Source organism: Lethenteron reissneri, chromosome 27 (assembly GCF_015708825.2).
Source record: "Lethenteron reissneri isolate LAM-NWPU_2019-01 chromosome 27, ASM1570882v1, whole genome shotgun sequence".
Lineage (NCBI taxonomy): Eukaryota > Metazoa > Chordata > Hyperoartia > Petromyzontiformes > Petromyzontidae > Lethenteron > Lethenteron reissneri.
This window is the reverse complement of record NC_083805.1, coordinates 1,316,450-1,336,625: the sequence shown is the minus strand read 5'-3', so window position 1 is coordinate 1,336,625 and position 20,176 is coordinate 1,316,450. Positions and strand designations below refer to the sequence as shown.

General features: G+C 58.8%; 1 protein-coding gene across 3 annotated transcripts; it reads right to left on the bottom strand.

The window, feature by feature from the left end:
• Positions 1–95: 95 nt before the first annotated feature.
• Positions 96–20,176, bottom strand: MDH2 (malate dehydrogenase 2). Of its 3 annotated transcripts, none has more exons than XM_061561030.1 (9): positions 19,618–20,176; positions 5,759–5,927; positions 5,212–5,295; positions 4,954–5,063; positions 4,677–4,802; positions 3,078–3,155; positions 2,336–2,435; positions 2,058–2,209; positions 96–1,432 (listed from the first exon to the last, which is right to left on the bottom strand). In XM_061561030.1, exons 1-9 carry the CDS (start codon positions 19,696–19,698, stop codon positions 1,301–1,303), a joined length of 1,032 nt encoding a protein of 343 aa, XP_061417014.1. In that variant the 5' UTR covers positions 19,699–20,176; the 3' UTR covers positions 96–1,300. The 3 variants fall into 3 exon arrangements, with proteins under 3 accessions (XP_061417014.1, XP_061417015.1, XP_061417016.1); XM_061561031.1 differs by lacking the exon at positions 19,618–20,176 and adding an exon at positions 11,037–11,195; XM_061561032.1 differs by lacking the exons at positions 5,212–5,295; positions 5,759–5,927; positions 19,618–20,176 and adding an exon at positions 11,302–11,324 and having other exon boundaries at positions 4,954–5,064.

The following is a 20,176-nucleotide window of genomic DNA, read 5'->3' as shown; positions in this document are numbered from 1 at the left end:
TCCCTCCACCCCCCCATACCCCCCCCCTACCCCCCCCCAATATACCCCCCCCTCCACCCCTCACACCCACCCCCCACACCCCCTCCCACCCCCCTCCACATCTAAGTATGGCACTTTAAATTATTGCCAGATGGCTTCACATTAATAATTGGGCAGTTCCACAAAGTAGGCAACCACAGTGTCAAACTTCCAGATTGATCCGCATTCTAACACGTGGGGCATCATTTTTAAGTCATTATTATTCTGCCTGTTTTATCAAGGAAAGCCTCGCTGAGTCTCTTGATTTTTTTAAGTTCATCCTGTTAAGTTTTTACAGTCGGGGGGCAATGTTGCTACTGCTGCTGTGTGGGATCCCAGTGAGTGATTTGCAGTGCACATTGAATTTTTTTAACCATTGGGGATGTTTAGCCAAAAACCAGTTACATTGTATGGGGTTGTTTTTTTACTCTGGGCAGAAAACGAAGAATCGAGAGAAACACCCCACGTAGGACAGGGGCAGAACATACAAACTCCAGAGAGAAAGGTGCCCGTGTCACGAACCGAACCCAGGTCCTTCTTGCTGCCAGTCGGCGTGCGAGCGTCACCCCCTGCACTGCTGCCAGCCACCCTGTGGCCCGTGTTCGTGCCCGCGGGCCGCGTGGCTTGTTTACGGGGAGAGTCGTCGATGGTCTGACGCATCAACAAACTGCAGGCACCACCACCAGCACCACCACCGTTCCCAGCGTGGGATGAGAAAGGTCGTCCCGAGTACGCCCGGGCCCTGCCGTATGTCGTGAGAATTAGTTCCTACCGTCCCCTGTAAAAAAGGCCACTTCATAATTGTACTAAGGATTGCCCCCAAGCGAAATTAGTCTGAAACGTACGTCCAGAATTGTGGAACTGCCCAAAGGGTCACCAATCACAGCTAGCGACGGAACAACAGCACCTGCACCCCCCCCTCCGCTTCCCATGGTTCATTAGAATTAACGAGAGCCATGGGCTTTGAAACCAAAACGCGTAAACATCTTTGTTACCGTTGAACGGATATAATCGCTACCGATCCAAACTCTCTCACGGGCTGCTGCTGCTCTGTTTGTAAAGTGAATATCGGCACTTCCTTGGATTTCTACGGCCACCCGGCTTTCGGCCGTCGTCCGAAGGAGAGGAGCGATGGTGCCGCTGGAGCGACGATGCGGCTGACTGGAGCGATGGTGCCGCTGGAGCGACGATGCGGCTGACTGGAGCGATGATGCGGCCGGAGCGACGATGAGGCCGGAGCGACGTCGTTTGCCGTGACGACGCCGCGGTCATCGTGGCGACGCTACTTGAAGTTGCGCGCGAACTCCTCGCCGTCGCGTATCGCCGCCTTGAGCTCGGGCACGGCAGCGAGCAGCAGCTTCTCCTCGTAGCTCGACAGCGGCCCCAGGCCCATGCTCCTCTCGACGCCGCGCTTCTGCAACACGCAACGCCGCGACCTTCGTCAAGCCACTGCTGGATGGCGGCATCCCAACGTACGTCGCCACGCCGGTCGGCGCGGGACCGCTTCAGATATTGCTCTCGCCACCGCGCGTGACTTTGCACCTCCACTGCGTCTCTACTAAACGGACTTCACTTGGCGCGTGCAAAGCAAAACAAACACAAAACGATCGTTGCCTCCTGATTCTCAGCGGCGCGCAGCGCAAGCCGATTCATCATCGTCGCCATCATCGTCGCCGCTAATTGGCATAGACGGCAGTCTGCTTTGTGACCCAGAGTCAATATTTCCGTAGGTCCCAGTCCTGTTGCTTCTACTGAGATTTGTTTAACGCCGTCCAGTGGCGGCACTGGCGGAAGCCGCAGGTAAAACATCGGCCTCCGGTCGCCACGGAGACGCACGCACACACGTACGCACGCGTAAAGCCAGCGATCCCCCCCCCCCCGACAAGCTGTTGGGGGAAAGTGCTGTTCACGAGCACCTCTGAAGACCGGCACGGCGCACCTATGAAAAGGTGGTCCAGTCAGGAACCACTCCAGCCGCTCTTTCTCGTCTCCACCAATACTGATGTTTTTTTTCAGCGCGCGTGTACGTGTGTACGCACCCCGAGCAGGAGCGGCGTGGACAGGTACGCCGCCTCCGTCTCCTCGGAGCGCACGAAGGCGCACTCCACGAGGCCCTTGCGCCCGTCGCTCGCCTCCAGCAGCGACGACACAAAGCGGGCGCCCGCGTGCGCCATGGACAGCGTCGCCGAGCCTGGCGCACGGGGAGGCACAACGATTACCATTGTCGCTTGGACTAAACGTCGTCGCGAGGAAAACCCAAGGAGTCGCGAGAGATCTCGCGACACAATCGCCGAGCCGGCGGCAACGCCTCGCTCACCTTCCCCGACCTTGGCCTTCACGACCTCCGTGCCGGCCTCCTGCAGGCGCGAGGTCAGCATCTCGATCTGATCCTGACCGAGATCCACCTTGGGCAAGCTCTGTGGGCCACCGCACCGCCACGTTACTCGCGTGTGTGCGTGGTGGGCGGGCGGCGCTATCACAAGGTGCGTGCGACGATGCTGAGAAAAGGAGACTTTGCTGTGGTGTAGTGTGGTGTGGGCGGCACAAACCAGAAAGGACTCGACCACAAAACCGGCCACACCACACCACGTTACCAAACCACCCCACACAATCCAGCCACACCACACCACACCACCAAACCACCCCACACAATCCAGCCACACCACACCACACCACCAAACCACCCCACACAATCCAGCCACACCACACCACCAAACCACCCCACACAATCCAGCCACACCACACCACACCACCAAACCACCCCACACAATCCAGCCACACCACACCACACCACCAAACCACCCCACACAATCCAGCCACACCACACCACCAAACCACCCCACACAATCCAGCCACACCACACTATCAACCACACCACAGCAACAGCCACATCACACTACTAACCACACTCCCCCAAATTAACAACCGCAAACACAACCAGCCACACCACACTATCAACCACACCACAGCAACAGCCACATCACACCGTGAACCACGCCGCACTACCGACCAGGCCACACCACACCCGTGTGCAGGCCGCCACCAGCCCTTGTCGTCACCTGGGACAGGAGGGGGATGATTGTCTTTCCTGCGTGACCTCCGACCACGGGGACCTCCACCGCCGACCGGTCCAGTCCCTGTGTGTGCGGAGGCGGCACACAGAGATGACACAGGGAGATGGCACACAGAGACACAGGGATGTTGAGACACCAGGAAGGCAGCACGCAGTGACCACGTAACACGCATCGCTACTAAACGAGCTGGCTCAGAGGTTGGAGACGCTGAGAGCCTGGGTTCAGATCCGGGTTTCAACTGCCTGTGACTGAACCGGGTTCGAACGAGTTGATGGTCTCAGCCCGATCACCAATGACCCGCACAGGGACCCATAGACCCGCACAGGGACCCATAGACCCACACAGGGACCCATAGACCCGCACAGGGACCCATAGACCCGCACAGGGACCCATAGACCCGCACAGGGACCCATAGACCCGCACAGGGACCCATAGACCCACACAGGGACCCATAGACCCGCACAGGGACCCATAGACCCGCACAGGGACCCATAGACCCACACAGGGACCCATAGACCCGCACAGGGACCCATAGACCCGCACAGGGACCCATAGACCCACACAGGGACCCATAGACCCGCACAGGGACCCATAGACCCACACAGGGACCCATAGACCCGCACAGGGACCCATAGACCCGCACAGGGACCCATAGACCCGCACAGGGACCCATAGACCCGCACAGGGACCCATAGACCCGCACAGGGACCCATAGACCCACACAGGGACCCATAGACCCGCACAGGGACCCATAGACCCGCACAGGGACCCATAGACCCACACAGGGACCCATAGACCCGCACAGGGACCCATAGACCCGCACAGGGACCCATAGACCCACACAGGGACCCATAGACCCGCACAGGGACCCATAGACCCGCACAGGGACCCATAGACCCACACAGGGACCCATAGACCCGCACAGGGACCCATAGACCCGCACAGGGACCCATAGACCCACACAGGGACCCATAGACCCGCACAGGGACCCATAGACCCGCACAGGGACCCATAGACCCGCACAGGGACCCATAGACTTGTATAGGAACGCAGTTATGATTGAGTGCAGTGAGTCGATATCAGCTTGATCGCCAACCAGTGGCTCGATAACAAAATGTCACATTCAAGTTTCTGCGCTTAATGTAAATTAATTCCCACTTAGAATTAAAATATCACGCGACAAACATCACTCTGTAGCAGATAAAAGTGCAGCCCTGCAAGTGTCTGCTCACGCCGCTGCTGGTGGACGGGGCCTGCATGAGAGGGAGCTCTAGAGAGCCCCTCTAGGGAGCATTCAGTCGACTTCCTGGCCAGACGTGCTGGAGGAGGCGGGAGGACCCACACTTCACCCCACCCCACACGCGAGACTGGCCGATCGGCTACAATGCGGCAGGAAGGCGAGAAGCTGCTGCTGCTGCTGCTGCGCACACAGCCCGCCCGTCCTGCTGGGCGTTAATCGAAAGGGATCTCGGGGGGAAAATGTTCTGTGGAATCCGCTTCCGCGGATCGCTCTGGAACACGGAAGGGCCGGCGGCGGTGTGTGCGAGAGGCGTCCCGGGAGCCGATGGGCCACGCCGCACCGACCTTGAGATCGGCCAAGAACACGCTGGCCCGGACCACGTCCAGGGTGGTGACCCCGAAGATCCGCTTGGGGTCGTAGACGCCGTGCTTCTTGAAGATCTCCGATGCGATGGGCACCATGGAGTTCACCTGGCCGGGGCGGAACGGCGCGCGGAGGTGAAAGGATTCGTCATCCCAAGATCACGGCTGATGGCGACGATGATGAAGAAATGTTCGGCTGGCTCGGCCCGTTGAAGATGATGATTGATAATTAAGATGAGAAGTGATCCCGGCTGCTCACCAGGTTGGAGATGATGCAGAGCAGCGCTTGGGGGCACGTGATGGCGCACGCCTCCGCCAGCTCGGCCACGATGTGAGCGTTCATGGTGAAGAGGTCCTCACGCGTCATCCCTTCCGGGGGCGAAGGAGATGGGGTGGGGGGTGTGGGAGATGTGGGGGGTCATGGCGGCACGGCACCGAGAGTAACGCCGAGACTGAGAAACGTGCGCGACGGTTCGGTGTGCCGCGTGCGGTGCCCGTCGTGCCGTGTCGTCGTTACCTGGTTTCCGGGGCACCCCCGCAGGGACCACGACGAGGTGGCTCCCGTCCAGCGCCTCGCTCAGCTGACTAGCGCCCTGGTGCGCTGCGGAGCATCACAACCGTCGCCATCATCTTGGTCTTCATCATCGTCATTCACTTTACCATCATCATCATCATAGTTAACGTCGCCTCCACCGTCATTATTACACTAGCATTGTTAATAATCAAAACTGCCGCCACAACCTCCACCGCCAACATTACTCCCATCAATCATCGCCACCATCACCACAAGCATCACCATTCTCGTTATCGGTGGTGGAGCTGGTGGCGGTAAACGTGGTAGTGATGGCGGTGGTAATTGTGGTAGAGATAGTAGTGATCACAGTGTTGGTGATGGCAGCGGTGATGGTGGTGGTGGTGATAGAGGTGGTGGCAGTGATAATTGTAGTCGAGGTGGTGGTGGTAGCCGTGCTGGCAGTGTCTGCGGTGTTGGTGGTACTGGTATCGGTGGCGGCAATGGTGGTCGTGGTTTTGGCGTTGGTGTCGATGTGGGCGTACGTCCGCACCGGAGATGGAGGCGTGCGAGTTGATGTGGCCCAGGTCGACGGCGACACCGTGCGCACGAGCGATGTCGTAGAGCGCAAGGCGCGACACGCGCTCGTTAATCTTGAGCAGCAGTGACAGCGGCTGCCCGATGCCCCCCGCCGCCCCCAGCACCGCCACCTTCATCCCGTGCTGCGCCCCCCGCCACAAAGACAAAGATTCCCCGTGTAGCCTTAAACAGACCGTCGGGGCAAGTGCCGCCAGCGACCGCCTGTTAAAGCCGGCGCCGCCTACGGAGGAGGCCGACCCCACACGCACGCCGGCAAGCGTCCTCAAACGGCGGTCGAACAATCCCCAAGCCCGACCCCGAGCGTGGAGGCCTTCATCCAGCAGTGGATTTAAAACAATCATCCCAGGCCAGATCCCTCTGGGAGACCAAAAAAAAAACCCTGGACAAACACTGGAGCCTTGTGGGTAAAATAACTGTGGCGGCTACGTTTATATTTAAACCGCGCCCACGCACAAACTCATCAGCCAAGCTTGACCGAGCGCGTCAATCATTCATTCGGGCTGTATCTGTCGCAGTGTGGGGGGGGGGGGGAGGAGGGGATCACGTTCTTGAGATTGCGCCGACTCAGCGCTTTCCTACCCTGCACCAACACACGGTCACCTTGGCACGGCCGGGATCGCCCTTCACACTCTCGTCACACCATCGTCGGGGAAGCCTTTACCACGGAGGTGGAACGGGGGGCAAAGGTGCCCCCGGTTGACACCCATGGGGCCCACAATCAATCCACCGCTGGATGAACAGGCCTCCCAATCTCTGACAATCTCGCCCCACAACAGCCCATCTGGCTCGCACACGGCACGCGTATAGAGCAAGCGGCCACGTGTGCATTGTACGAAAATAAACCATCGGCGTTTCCCGAAGAGGCGCACCGTGGTCGCCACTCGTCCTAGGTCACCGTCAACATTTATTTGAGCAAATGTGACCGACTGAGGACAAGAGGTCCAACAATGCACTCTTTCAGGAACTGCTGATGATTTGTTGCATAATGCACAGAGGCTGTGCGGTATATTTGTGTTTACGCAAACACTTGCCTCTGTGGCATCTGCACTCGCACTGTTACGCGAGTGGGGGTTGTTGTTTTTTTCTGCTACAGCACAGCCACCACACAGACAAAAAAAACCACGGTGACAAGGACGCACGCACGGAGGTTAGGGGGCCAGTGGAGTTGCGTGGAGTCGTTAATCGATACCCAGCGAGGCACGATCACCCACCACTGCTGGAGCCTGGACGGGGGAGGGGGGGTGCCACGCTGGCTAGGAGATGTTAACTTTCTCGCCTGGTGTGCAGGAGGTCGTGGGTTCGATCCCGACCCTGACGCCTGCTGCTGTATATTTAGAGTTTGTGTGTGTCTCTCTCTACCCGTGGTCGCGTGGATTTTTCTCTGGGTCCTCCGGGTTTTCCCTCCACATTTAGAATGAGCATCACGCGTATTTATCCGCTATAAATGTCCACATGACGATGAGTCACTTCGTCGAGCTATCGCTCGTGTTGGCCAGGTCGCTTCTGAAAAAAAGAGCGAACATAGCTAAGTGGGCCCTTACCTGGTAAAATATAAAAAACAAAAACAGTTTCAGTTTTCGACAGCTGGGGGAAGGCAGTTGCGGAGCGCGCGGGCAGCAGATTAGAACGAGCGACACCGATCGCGATGTCGCCACGACCCCAAAGGACCCTTTCACCCCCCCACCTCCGCTGCCCCGAGTGCATCACGCGACGGACAAAACTCGCCCAGCGGAATCGCGTTGCACAACGCCCCGCGCGCGATCGTTGAGGGGGCCGATTGGCACAGAGTGTAAAAGACGAACCCAGTTCGCCAGGGAGACGAGGGCACAGCCCCCCCCCCCCCTCGGGCGGATTCCCCGTGGATTCGCGCACGGCGGTTTACTGCCGTTCCCGAGGAGCCGGCGTGGGTTAGACGTTCACAGAGACAACTATGTGACTCGTCCAGTTTTCCCAGGTCCTCACGGAGTTGTGCCTAAGGTGGCAAAACTCGAGGAGCTGCTGCCACCACGGTCCGTCCACTGCTGGATGAAGGCCTCCCCCGTTCCGCAACCATCTCGCGTCACGGTCTCGAGATGCGACGATTCGTCCTGGCTCCTGCGCGCGAGCCGATTTCATCGCTCCGTCTCCGCGATGAAACCCAAACAGAATCGTGGAGAATTAGTGAGCGGACACGGCCTTGCCTCGCACCAAACCTCCGCGCCACCGCTCCCTCAGAAGGCCGGCAGCGGGTCTTGTGGAATGCAGATTCGCGATTAAAAATAATTGTAGCCCTCGCCTTACCTCTAACCCCAAACCCAACCCCGCACCACGGTCGCCCTTCCGGGTTAATTAACTCCGTCCCTGTGACCTGGCCGCTCCCACCCCGAGTGACTTCGGAATTTGTGGAATATAGCGTCTCATCGAGATCCCAGCGCCGCACTCGCCCACACGGCATGTAGAGTGGGAGGGAGATGGGTGAAAGGCTACGGGGAGGGAGCAAAGGAGACCGAAAGGGATGAAAAGTGGAAGGGACAAAGGGAGGCAGGCATGATAGAGGGATGATAGATGGAGGGAGATGAAAGGCTTTGGAGGTGGAGAGGCATGCGGGTCACCTGTGTGCTGCATCACGCACGTGTACCTGCACAGCGAGCTCACCAGCATGGGTCAGCCCAGGTGAGGCTGCTGATCACAGGTGACAAACTAAACTTAGATTTTTGTTTTTTTTAACCAGGTAAACTGCGCCAAGCTATGTAGCTTAGCTTTTTCGGAAGCGACCTGGCCACAAATGAAAGCTCACCCAAGTGGCTTGTCAACGTCACGTGTAAATTCATAGCAGTAGCCAAATGCTCTAGACCCCCCCACACCCCCCGAGAAGCCAGTGACAGCGGCGGTGGCACCGTGAGACCCCAGGGAAGTCGCCGCACCACAGGAGCAGGAGCAGTCGGGCTCCCGCAGGACTTCGGCGTTTAGCCGCCGAGCCCACGTGGTCCGTGCCCCGTACCAAGGCCGTCGTTCAGTGCAGCAACACCCGTGGTTGTGTTGTACTTCTACGCTCCCGCGTCGAACGCTGCGCACGCCTTCACCGACCCAACAGCGCGGAGGCCGAGTCGAGCCCACGACCCGCGTGGCGTGAGAAGGCCGTCATCATCCAGCAGTGGAGTGACTAAGTGATGTATTCTTTATGTTAGTTTAACCAAAGCCATTTATGGAGGAGTGGGGGCGCAATAGATCACGATTTTAAATCTCGATTGAAGACTAATTTCTTGAGAACTGCTTTGTGTTTAGTTTGTCCTTCCCCCGCACCTCCGATTAGGGCGGTTGGCTACGTACGGTGCCAAAGAAGTTCAACGTGCACACACACACGTGTGTGTACGAGTGTGTGTTCATACGTGTGTGTATGTGTGTTTATACGTGTGTGTGCGTGTACGTGTGCGTGTATGTGTGTGTGTGTACAGGGAGTGTAGGGATTAGCGCTATGCTGCGCGACGAACCCGGCCATCCGGGTTCGATTCCCACTCACGGCCAACACCAGTGACGATTATCTGAACCGGTCCTGGGCCTCCCCTAGGTCGACTCAGCCTCAAATGGGTACCTGGTGCGGTGTGTAAAAACATCGCCACTGGAGAGACAAAGGCGGCCGTGCTACTCGCTAACAGCACTTGTCCCAACAGTCTGTGCAGGCTACATGGGGGATCTTTGTCTTTGTGGTGATCAAATAACAGAGATAAGCAAACACAATGCGTCTCATTCACCATCGTCAGGATCTCGACAAACAAACAAACACTCCAAGTATAATAATTACACAGACAATCAGCCCCCCCCTCCCGTGCCGCCTGCCTTCTGGGAGTGCAAATCATTGCAGAGAGCAAACGATTCAAGAAGTCCCGAGCCAAACTCTGCGCCGGTTTCGACTGGCGGTGCCTCATCAGCAGTGCCAGGCTCGCCGGTATTCGCTACTTGCGAATGTCCAGAAAGGGGACTCCGCCTCCATCGCTCGAAGATAATGGGTTCTAACTAGCAGCGAATGCATGTAACACGCGACACATGCTCGTGGGGCAATAGAAGTCACACAACAGACAAGCAAATGTCTACAAATACACTACAGAATATATATACACACACGTGTATCTTATCCGCTCAAAAACTATACAAGTATTTGTTTTTTTTACATCTGGCGGCGGTGATGGCAGAGAAGGCGAACCGAGAATTTATTTTCCTCGGCTCGGGTCGAGAGGTCACGGAGTGACCGCGGTCAGAGACGGAATCCCCCACGCCCCCCCCAACTCACACGAACGCAGCAGCAGCAGCAGGGGGTGTCTGTGCCGAGATGAGAGACTTCGCATGCGTACAACAGGGTGACGTGCACAGGGTCACACGTGGACAGGGTCACGCGTCGCACGCGTACGATTAGTGCGGTAAATGCACCCACGTGTACACACCGTGACCCAGTGTACACACGCGTGTACACCACGTGACCCAGTATACACACACACGTGTACGCACCGTGACCCAGTGTACACACACGTGTACACACCGTGACCCAGTGTACACACACACACGTGTACACCACGTGACCCAGGATACACACACACACACACACGTGTACACACCGTGCCCGAGTATATACACATCAACGTTTACACAACAACGTGTACACACCCACCCATACATACACTGTGTATACATCGCCAGTGGACTCGTAATAGCCATACCCTCACATGCCCAACAACCAGTGCATGTATACACAACACAACTGTATCTTCTTGGTTCTTTCGGTAAAGTCACGTAGAAGGGAAGTAATAAAATAATAAAAATAAAACATAATATTATGTTTTATTTTTATTATTTTATTACTTCCATTCTACGTGACTTTATCGAAAGAACCAAGAAGATGAATCCCTGCAGTCACGAAAGCTTTAAATCGAAACACAACTGTAGACACACACTCACACTCGTGTACCATTGTACACACCCACGTACACACACACCGACAAAGATCCCCCGTGTAGCCTTAACAGACTGTTGGGGCAAGTGCTGTGAGCGAGCAGCACATATGAAGGCCCGCACACACACACGTGTAACACGGCCCATGACCAAGTGTACACACACGCACGCGTTACACAACACTACACACTACACACACTGCACAGCAAAGTCACGTCCACAAACAACAACAATCGCCATTCGCCACTAAGTAGCGGTGACGTGACCACAACGCTTGTGCCAGGCTAGGTGCACGTTGAGGCTACCACCTGAAGTGTCGAACGCCCGCTGGCAGGAGGAGGTCACGGGGCAGACCCAGGAGGTTGTGATGCCGCCGCCACGAAGCCGTTCGGCAGGCGCCAAATCTCCGACCTCGCCACCACCAAGCAACGGAGCCGACCCCTTGTCTCCCTCACCTCACCTCACATGAACACACCCGCACTCATTTCCCCCCCCCCCCCCATAGAGCTCCGAGGGGAGGTCGCCTGGCCGACCGGTTTTTATCCGAGAAACCCTTATCGGGATCAACTCTCACGGTTTCCGGCGATCAGGGAATTGGATGACCTCCCCCGTGCTACGTTGCGCCGCGGCGCTGCGACCGGCCTTAATATGGTGTGGTCGCGGCGTGGGGCATTCGGCCACCGCGGTTGAGGCGCATTTCCCCCCACACACGCCGGTATCGACGGGGCAGGCAGAGGGAATAAGCATTGTGATGGAGGAGCATCATTAGAAAACACGCAGCGCATCTGAACTGCATAATCAGGCACCCCCGCACCGGCAGCGGAGGGACGGCATAATTACGCTTGAGCGCGCAGGCCCCATTGTTAGGAAGGGTAAGGGAGTAATTAGGATGTACGCCGCCAACGCCGCTCACTGATTAGCAGATCAAAAGCGCCCGGAACCGCCGTGCGCGGGCTCGGGGTGCACGAGCCCATGGTTCAGCGCAGCATCCCCTTTGAGGTAGGGAGGATAAATAGAGGAGCGCAGAGGGGAAATCGCTCTCTTCTCTCCAGGCCAGCGGATCAGCAGCAGCTCCAGCCAGCGACCCGGACGTCCGTGAGACGCATCGAGGTACGTTGTTAGCGCAGGGAGCAGCGAACCTCCGCGGGCGCCAAACAGTGAGTGGGGAGGTGAAGTAGGATAATAGCCGATAAATAGGGAATAGGTGCCGGTTTAGTGGAATAGGCCAGCCTCGTCGACCCACTGATTCAACATTAGTTACCAGGTAATAAATCATTAATAGCGAAGCGTGGTCTCGCGTGATCTTGTCGTGCAGTGTGAGCGTGTGGGAACGCGTGTGGTACTGTGTGTGCGTAAGCTCGCGGCGTGCGTAATCGGCGTACCCCAGGTGCGCGATCATAACGTAAGCGGCCAGCAGGCGGCGAGCGCTGCGCAGAGCGGCGCAAGAGTGGGTATCGCGTGTGGAGCTGTATGCGTGTGTGCGCGCACGTTCACTACGTGTATAATACAGGTGCGCGATCCTAACGTGAGGGGTCTGTATTGAGTGAGTGCCGCGCAGAGCTGTGTGTGGGTGTGCGCGTACGTAATTAACCATGCCTATTACGCGGACCCGCGGGGGAGGGGAATCCTCGAGCGACGGCTCTCACCCCATGGGTGAAGAACCCAACAGCGGTTCGCCTAGTAGCGAGGGGGCGAGTAATGAGGTTAATAATGAGGTTAACACGGCCGTTAGCGGTACAGAGGGAGGGATCTCGGGGGCCAGCGACCCTCACAAATTGGTGTCAGAAGCAGTACGGACCCCCGCGTTACCTCACGCTAAAATAAGACTAATATTTACCGGCCGGGGGGCCCCTTCGTGGAAGGCATTCGCCCGCAATCTCTTAGGGGCCAAGGAAATTAATGGATGGACGGACGCGCAGGCAGTACGTCAACTTAATATGAATCTTGATGGGCGGGCAGCCGATTTTGTAGAAGCGTTACCCGCGAGCGCACAGACACAGCTAGAGGAGCTGATGCGCCGACTCGATCAGCGTTTTGGCACGCATGACGAGGAGGAAGCAAAATCGGCCTTAGAGGCGCGCCGTCGCCAACCTGGCGAAGATCTACGTGATTACGCCGAGGATGTGCGCGAGTTAACAAAGATCGCACGCCCGGGGTACGCAACTGATGTTATTGAGGAACTGGCCGCCGAGAGAATCCAGCGGTACCTGTCTCGCACGGCGTGGTGGCAGCCAGACATGAGCTGCCCACGTCTTCCCTTTAACACCCTTGTCGAGCGCGCACGTAAGTGTGAAAGAATTCACAGCGAACGCGCGCAGCTCCGGGGGCTGGGACGAGAGCGTGCCATTGCGAGCCTGCTCTCGGAAGACGAGGAGGAGGAACAGGAGCTTGCGAGGACGGTAAGGGGCCGGGAAAGAGAGCCACAGAGACCCAGCGAGACGACCCCGGGGTGGGTAGCCGGGTTACAGACTGGCATTGGAGATATTGCTGGCCGGGTAGACCGAATGGACGGTAAGGTAACCCACGTAGGTGAGAGGGTAACCCAGGTACGCGAGGAAACGAATAAAAATATGACCAAACTGCAATCCTCCGTTGAGACCATCCGATCCGAAATGGGGGACCTACGCGCCACGGTAGGGGGGTTATCTGGAAGGGTAGCCCGACTAGAGGCGGAGGGTGGACAGCGGCGTAATGGGGGGGGAGGGAATGGGCAGGGGGCCCACTATGGAGCTGCCCCCCCTCCTCGGGCATGTTATATGTGCGATCGCCGAGGGCATTTAGTGAGAGACTGTCCTGAAATCACCCGAGCGAGGCAGATGCGGGGGTTAAACTCCAACGGACCAACTAGGGGTGCAATCGACGCGGTCCCGATACAAATAGACGATAATGAGAATAATGGCGAGCGAGTGATCTCCACACAGGTTCCAGCAACAACGCCCACGGAAACGGTGACTCCTGGCGACTGGCTATGGGAGCTGGTGGCGGGGATCACGGGAGCCACGTCGCTGGTGGAAGGGGAGGTTAACGGAGTGCGTACCCGAATCCTGTTGGACACGGGGGCGGTGGCCTCGCTCGTCAGCGCAGCGCACTGCAGCGCGATCGGGGTCGACGTGCGTCACCTGCAGGCCCCGGACCGCGCGCTGCACACTGCGAGCGGAGCCGGAATGGGGCTGCTGGGGAGAGCCACCCTAGAGGTCCGCATAGGCAGCCAGGTGTGCACGCAGGAGTTCTACGTGTCGAGTGCGTTGTGTCACGAGTGTATCGCAGGCACCGACCTCCTAGAACGGTTGGGACTCAACGTGCAACCCCGCCAGCGATGCGCCACCGTGGAGAGCAACGGCGAGTGGATACCGTTCCTGGGACGAGAACCAACGCGCCTCCGCTTTGCACCTGTGGCCGCTATCCTGGCGACGGCAGTCACCATCGGCCCGCTCACCGAGATGCTGGTGCCGGTGGCAACATCCCCCACCGACCCCGCGCTCCGACCATCAGGGGAGGTAATGCTAACTCCTCACCCGGAGTTGGCAAAACGGTATGGGGTTGTGGGATCCGCCACGTTGGTAAACGCAGATGGGGACCGATTGTTTATGCGGATGTTTAACCCCCACAATACCCCAGCGATTCTGCGACGGCGCACCCCGATAGCCACAGTACACCCCCTGCACGCACGCCACTCTAACGACTCGGTGTTCGCACTCTGGGCTGAGGACCCCGGTCGTCCTGAGGGTGAGCAGGACCTGGCCTGGCGAGTCGGCCCGACTCCCCGAGCCGAGGTCGTTCCCCTGCTCGACGCGTTACATGTACCATGGGCGGACTTACCTAAGGGAGAGGCCGATCGGCTGCGCGAGTTACTGCGAGAGTATGCCGACGTGTTCAGCGAACACGACTCGGACGTTGGTCGGACCGACCTTGTTAAGCACCAAATTGACACCGGTGCAGCCCGACCCATCAAACTCCCTGCATACCGAGTGGGCGCACCCGAACGCACCCAGATCAAAGAGGCGGTTGGGGTCATGCTTCGCGATAACATAATTCAGCCCTCGGCGAGCCCCTGGTCAGCCCCGGTGGTACTAGTAACGAAAAAGGATGGGTCAACCCGGTTCTGCGTCGATTATCGTAAACTGATCGCAGTCACGCTCGGCGACGCCTTCCCCATACCCCGCATCGACGACACTTTTGACAGCCTCGCCGGAGCGCGATATTTTTCCACCCTCGATCTCGCGTCCGGGTACTGGCAGGTGGAGATGGCGGAGGAGGATCGGCCGAAAACCGCATTCACCACCCCGATGGGACTATTCGAGTTTCGAGTACTCCCGTTCGGACTCACCAATGCACCCGCGACGTTCCAGCGGCTGATGGAGTTGGTGATGCGGGGTTTGCAATGGGAACAGTGCCTGATTTACTTGGACGATGTGATCGTGTTCAGTAGATCTTTGTCTGAGCATTGGTCCAGGCTACGAGAGGTGTTCCAGCGACTGCGAGCGGCTCATCTCAAGCTCAAGCCACGTAAGTGTTACATCGCACAACGCGAGGTGGGGTACCTCGGGCATCGCGTCAGCGAGGCAGGCGTGCGCACCGATCCGGAGAAGGTACGTGCCGTAGTGGAGTGGCCACGGCCAAGGAATCTGACGGAGATCAGATCATTTTTGGGGCTCGCCACCTATTATCGTCGATTTGTAAAGGGATTCAGCGAGATTGCACGCCCCCTCACCCAACTCACCTCCCCTAAGCACCCCTATCAGTGGACGGGGGCCTGCCAGACGGCCTTCACCACTCTCAAAGACCACCTCACCCACGCCCCCACCCTCGCTTTCCCCGATTTTACCACCGATTTTATTTTGGACACCGACGCCTGCAGCAGCGGGCTGGGCGCGGTGTTGTCACAGGTACAGGATGGGACGGAACGAGTCATCGCGTACGCCAGCCGGACCTTGAGTGGGGCCGAGCTGAACTATTGCGTGACCCGCCAAGAGTTGTACGCCGTGATTTTCGCATGCAAACAGTTCCGACCGTATTTGTACGGCAGGAGATGTCGCGTACGCACTGACCATTATGCTCTGCAGTTTCTTCTTACATTCAAGGAGCCGCGGGGGCAGATGGCCCGGTGGTTGGCGCAGTTGCAGGAGTACAACCTGCAAATCGAGTATCGGGCTGGCCGGACGCATGCAAACGCGGACGCCTTGTCGAGGCGACCCACGGTGTACGCCGAGACGAGGGCGGAGGAGGCCTGCCCGTGTTTCACGGGGGGACGCTGCCGGCAGGCAACGGACCCCCGAGAGGCCGCGGCCACTGACCCCCCCCCCCAGCGAGACAGAGTGCAGTGTGCGCCACAGAGGCCCTCACGGGTGGCACTGAAGATCCCGTCGACCGCCCGGCAAGCGCGGGACCCGCGGCTCGGGACCCGATCGGACGGATCCAGGAGGACGTCGGCTGCGCCTTCCCGGGCCTAAACGACAAGCAGCTGAGACAGACCCAGCAGCGAGATCCGGATCTGGCGGCAGTGGAGGCGGCACTGCGGGAGGAAAAGAGCGCCCTACCAGGACCCTGGAGCGGTTTGTATGCCCGGTTGTGTGTGCAGAACGGAGTGGTACGGGAGTTAACCGAGGCCGGCCAGCCGGGGTGCATCTGTGTTCCTGCCCAGGTGCGACCCCAGCTGCTACGGCTGGTGCATGACCACCCACTCGGGGGCCACGATGGGGAACGACGCACTCGAGAGACCCTGCGTCGCCAGTATCTTTGGCCCAAATTGGTACAAGACGTGGCGGCCTGGGTACAGGGCTGCCGCGCCTGTCAGCAGTGCGGGCCGAAACCGGCACGATACCAGGTACCCCTAAGGCCGTTCCGCGTCAGCCGCACGAATCAGCTGGTCGGGATCGATCTACAGGGGCCATTCCCACGATCCCATCGAGGCAACCGGTATATTCTAGTCGCAGTAGAGTATTTCACCCGCTACCCCGTGGCAGTGGCCATCCCTGATAAAACGGCCTTGGTGGTGGCCCGGGCATTCGTGGAACATTACGTACTCAAGCACGGGATCCCAGAACGAGTCCTCACCGACCAGGGTAGCGAGTTCGAGGCCGAGCTGTTCCAGGCACTGTGCCGAGAATTCGGAATCCAGAAGGACCGAACCACAGCGTACCACCCCCAGGCGAATGGTATGGTAGAACGCATGAATCAGACCCTAGCGGGGAAACTCAAACGTATGGCGGCTGCAAATCAACGGGATTGGGACGAACACCTCTCCTACGCCCTTTTCGCCTACGCCACCACCGTACACACGTCGACGGGACAAACCCCGTTTTTAATGATGTTCGGCCGTGAGTCTCGTTTACCCGCAGATCTGCTATTCGGCGTCCCTTCCCCCCAGCCGGAGGAGGGAAGCCGCCCCGTGGAACACCTGTTGGAGACCCTGCGAGAAGCCCGAGGCCGAGCATACCCGCAAGGGGAAGCCGCGCATCGGCGGCAGGAACAGGGCACCCGACCCCGCATGGAACCCCCCTTATTCCTGACAGGCGCTAAAGTGTGGCTACACACTCCTCGCGTCGGGGCCGGGCAGGTGGGGAAACTGACGACCTACTGGCGGGGACCCTGGACCGTGGTGCGGCAGATATCCCCCTGGACGGTACTAATTTATGGCGGGGAGGGGGGTCGAGAGACGGTGGTCAATGTCCGCCGCTTTACCGGAGTACCCGCACCCCTCGTGTTGGGGGGCCTCGCACACTACATGGGCCCCGCCGGACCCCCGAGACGCCCCGATCCAGTCCGGAGACGGCGCGGACGACGGGCCCTAGACCCTTCCGCTGCCGAGTTTGTGCCCCAGCCCACAGGTGCCGGAGGACGGGGAGAGCCGCTGAGTGGAGGAGGAGGCCGCCGCAGGAGCTGCAGAGGACGGAACCACCCGCCCCGAGGCCAGCCACCAGGTCCGGACGGATCCCCCGGACCCCGCAACGTTTCCTCGTGGGCGCGGCCCAAGCGAGGTGCTCCAGTCAACCCGGGACGGGGACTGGCACCTCGGGGGGCTATGTGATGCCGCCGCCACGAAGCCGTTTGGCAGGCGCCAAATCTCCGACCTCGCCACCACCAAGCAACGGAGCCGACCCCTTGTCTCCCTCACCTCACCTCACATGAACACACCCGCACTCATTTCCCCCCCCCCCCCCCCCATAGAGCTCCGAGGGGAGGTCGCCTGGCCGACCGGTTTTTATCCGAGAAACCCTTATCGGGATCAACTCTCACGGTTTCCGGCGATCAGGGAATTGGATGACCTCCCCCGTGCTACGTTGCGCCGCGGCGCTACGACCGGCCTTAATATGGTGTGGTCGCGGCGTGGGGCATTCGGCCACCGCGGTTGAGGCGCATTTCCCCCCACACACGCCGGTATCGACGGGGCAGGCAGAGGGAATAAGCATTGTGATGGAGGAGCATCATTAGAAAACACGCAGCGCATCTGAACTGCATAATCAGGCACCCCCGCACCGGCAGCGGAGGGACGGCATAATTACGCTTGAGCGCGCAGGCCCCATTGTTAGGAAGGGTAAGGGAGTAATTAGGATGTACGCCGCCAACGCCGCTCACTGATTAGCAGATCAAAAGCGCCCAGAACCGCCGTGCGCGGGCTCGGGGTGCACGAGCCCATGGTTCAGCGCAGCATCCCCTTTGAGGTAGGGAGGATAAATAGAGGAGCGCAGAGGGGAAATCGCTCTCTTCTCTCCAGGCCAGCGGATCAGCAGCAGCTCCAGCCAGCGACCCGGACGTCCGTGAGACGCATCGAGGTACGTTGTTAGCGCAGGGAGCAGCGAACCTCCGCGGGCGCCAAACAGTGAGTGGGGAGGTGAAGTAGGATAATAGCCGATAAATAGGGAATAGGTGCCGGTTTAGTGGAATAGGCCAGCCTCGTCGACCCACTGATTCAACATTAGTTACCAGGTAATAAATCATTAATAGCGAAGCGTGGTCTCGCGTGATCTTGTCGTGCAGTGTGAGCGTGTGGGAACGCGTGTGGTACTGTGTGTACGTAAGCTCGCGGCGTGCGTAATCGGCGTACCCCAGGTGCGCGATCATAACGTAAGCGGCCAGCAGGCGGCGAGCGCTGCGCAGAGCGGCGCAAGAGTGGGTATCGCGTGTGGAGCTGTATGCGTGTGTGCGCGCACGTTCACTACGTGTATAATACAGGTGCGCGATCCTAACGTGAGGGGTCTGTATTGAGTGAGTGCCGCGCAGAGCTGTGTGTGGGTGTGCGCGTACGTAATTAACCATGCCTATTACGCGGACCCGCGGGGGAGGGGAATCCTCGAGCGACGGCTCTCACCCCATGGGTGAAGAACCCAACAGCGGTTCGCCTAGTAGCGAGGGGGCGAGTAATGAGGTTAATAATGAGGTTAACACGGCCGTTAGCGGTACAGAGGGAGGGATCTCGGGGGCCAGCGACCCTCACAAGGTGCCACAGGTCGCCTGACTGAGATGAGTGGCCGATGCACCACCTGTACCCCCCTACTGTACCAACTTGCTGTGCTTTATCCACCCGGCGCTGCGCTCGTTGTTGTGAGCGTCTCTCCTTTGCCCTCTGTTGTTGTTGGAGGGCGACTGCCTCCAACTGCCCAGAAGCAGCGTCCTTCACAAGCCTCCTCCACAGCACACACACACGTGCACACACACACACTCCCACGTGCACACACACATGTCCTCGTGTGCACACACACGTGCCCACACACACACGCGTGTCCTCGTGTGCACACACACACACACGCGTGGCCTCGTGTGCACACACACACGTGTGTGTGTCTGTGTGTGCACACACACAGACACACGTGTGCACACACACACGTGTGCCCTCGTGTGCACGCACACACACACAGACACACACAAGTGTCGCCCTGTCCCGTTCCGTACCTGGGCCGCTGCGCTCATTCCTCGTCTGGGCACGGCCCCCGTCAGGCGTCGACCCACCACGCGGAGCGCCACTCGCGACATGTCCTGTGCCTCAAGGGGGTCCCCGGCTCGAGAGGTACGGCTCAGGGGGCTCAGGGGGAGAGAGCTGAGAGGGAGGGAGCTGAGAGGGCTGAGAGCTCTGAGACGCGTGCCCACCGCGGCAGAGTCGTGGCACTGGCTCAGCCTGCAGGGTGCACACGAACCGCACACACACACACACTACTACACACACACACATGCCTTTCCGCTGGCATCACGTGTCAGGCCACACCCCCACTCACACACAGCCACTCACACACTACTACACATACACACACTACTACACACACACTACTATACACACAGCCACTCACACACACACTACTACACATACAACTACACACACAGCCAATCACACACACAACCACTCACACACACACTAATACACATACACACAACCACACACACAACTACACACACACTTACACAACCACACACACACAACCACTCACACACTCACTCACATAACCACTCACGTACA

Excerpts from the sequence above, each read along its gene's own strand:
- MDH2 (XM_061561030.1), bottom strand. The coding sequence starts at position 19,698 with ATGTCGCGAGTGGCGCTCCGCGTGGTGGGTCGACGCCTGACGGGGGCC. Across the intron at positions 3,156-4,676 it reads TGTTCTTGGCCGATCTCAAG|GGACTGGACCGGTCGGCGGT; the intron begins GTCGGTGCGGCG and ends CCGCACACACAG. Across the intron at positions 1,433-2,057 it reads CCACGCCGCTCCTGCTCGGG|AAGCGCGGCGTCGAGAGGAG; the intron begins GTGCGTACACAC and ends TGCGTGTTGCAG.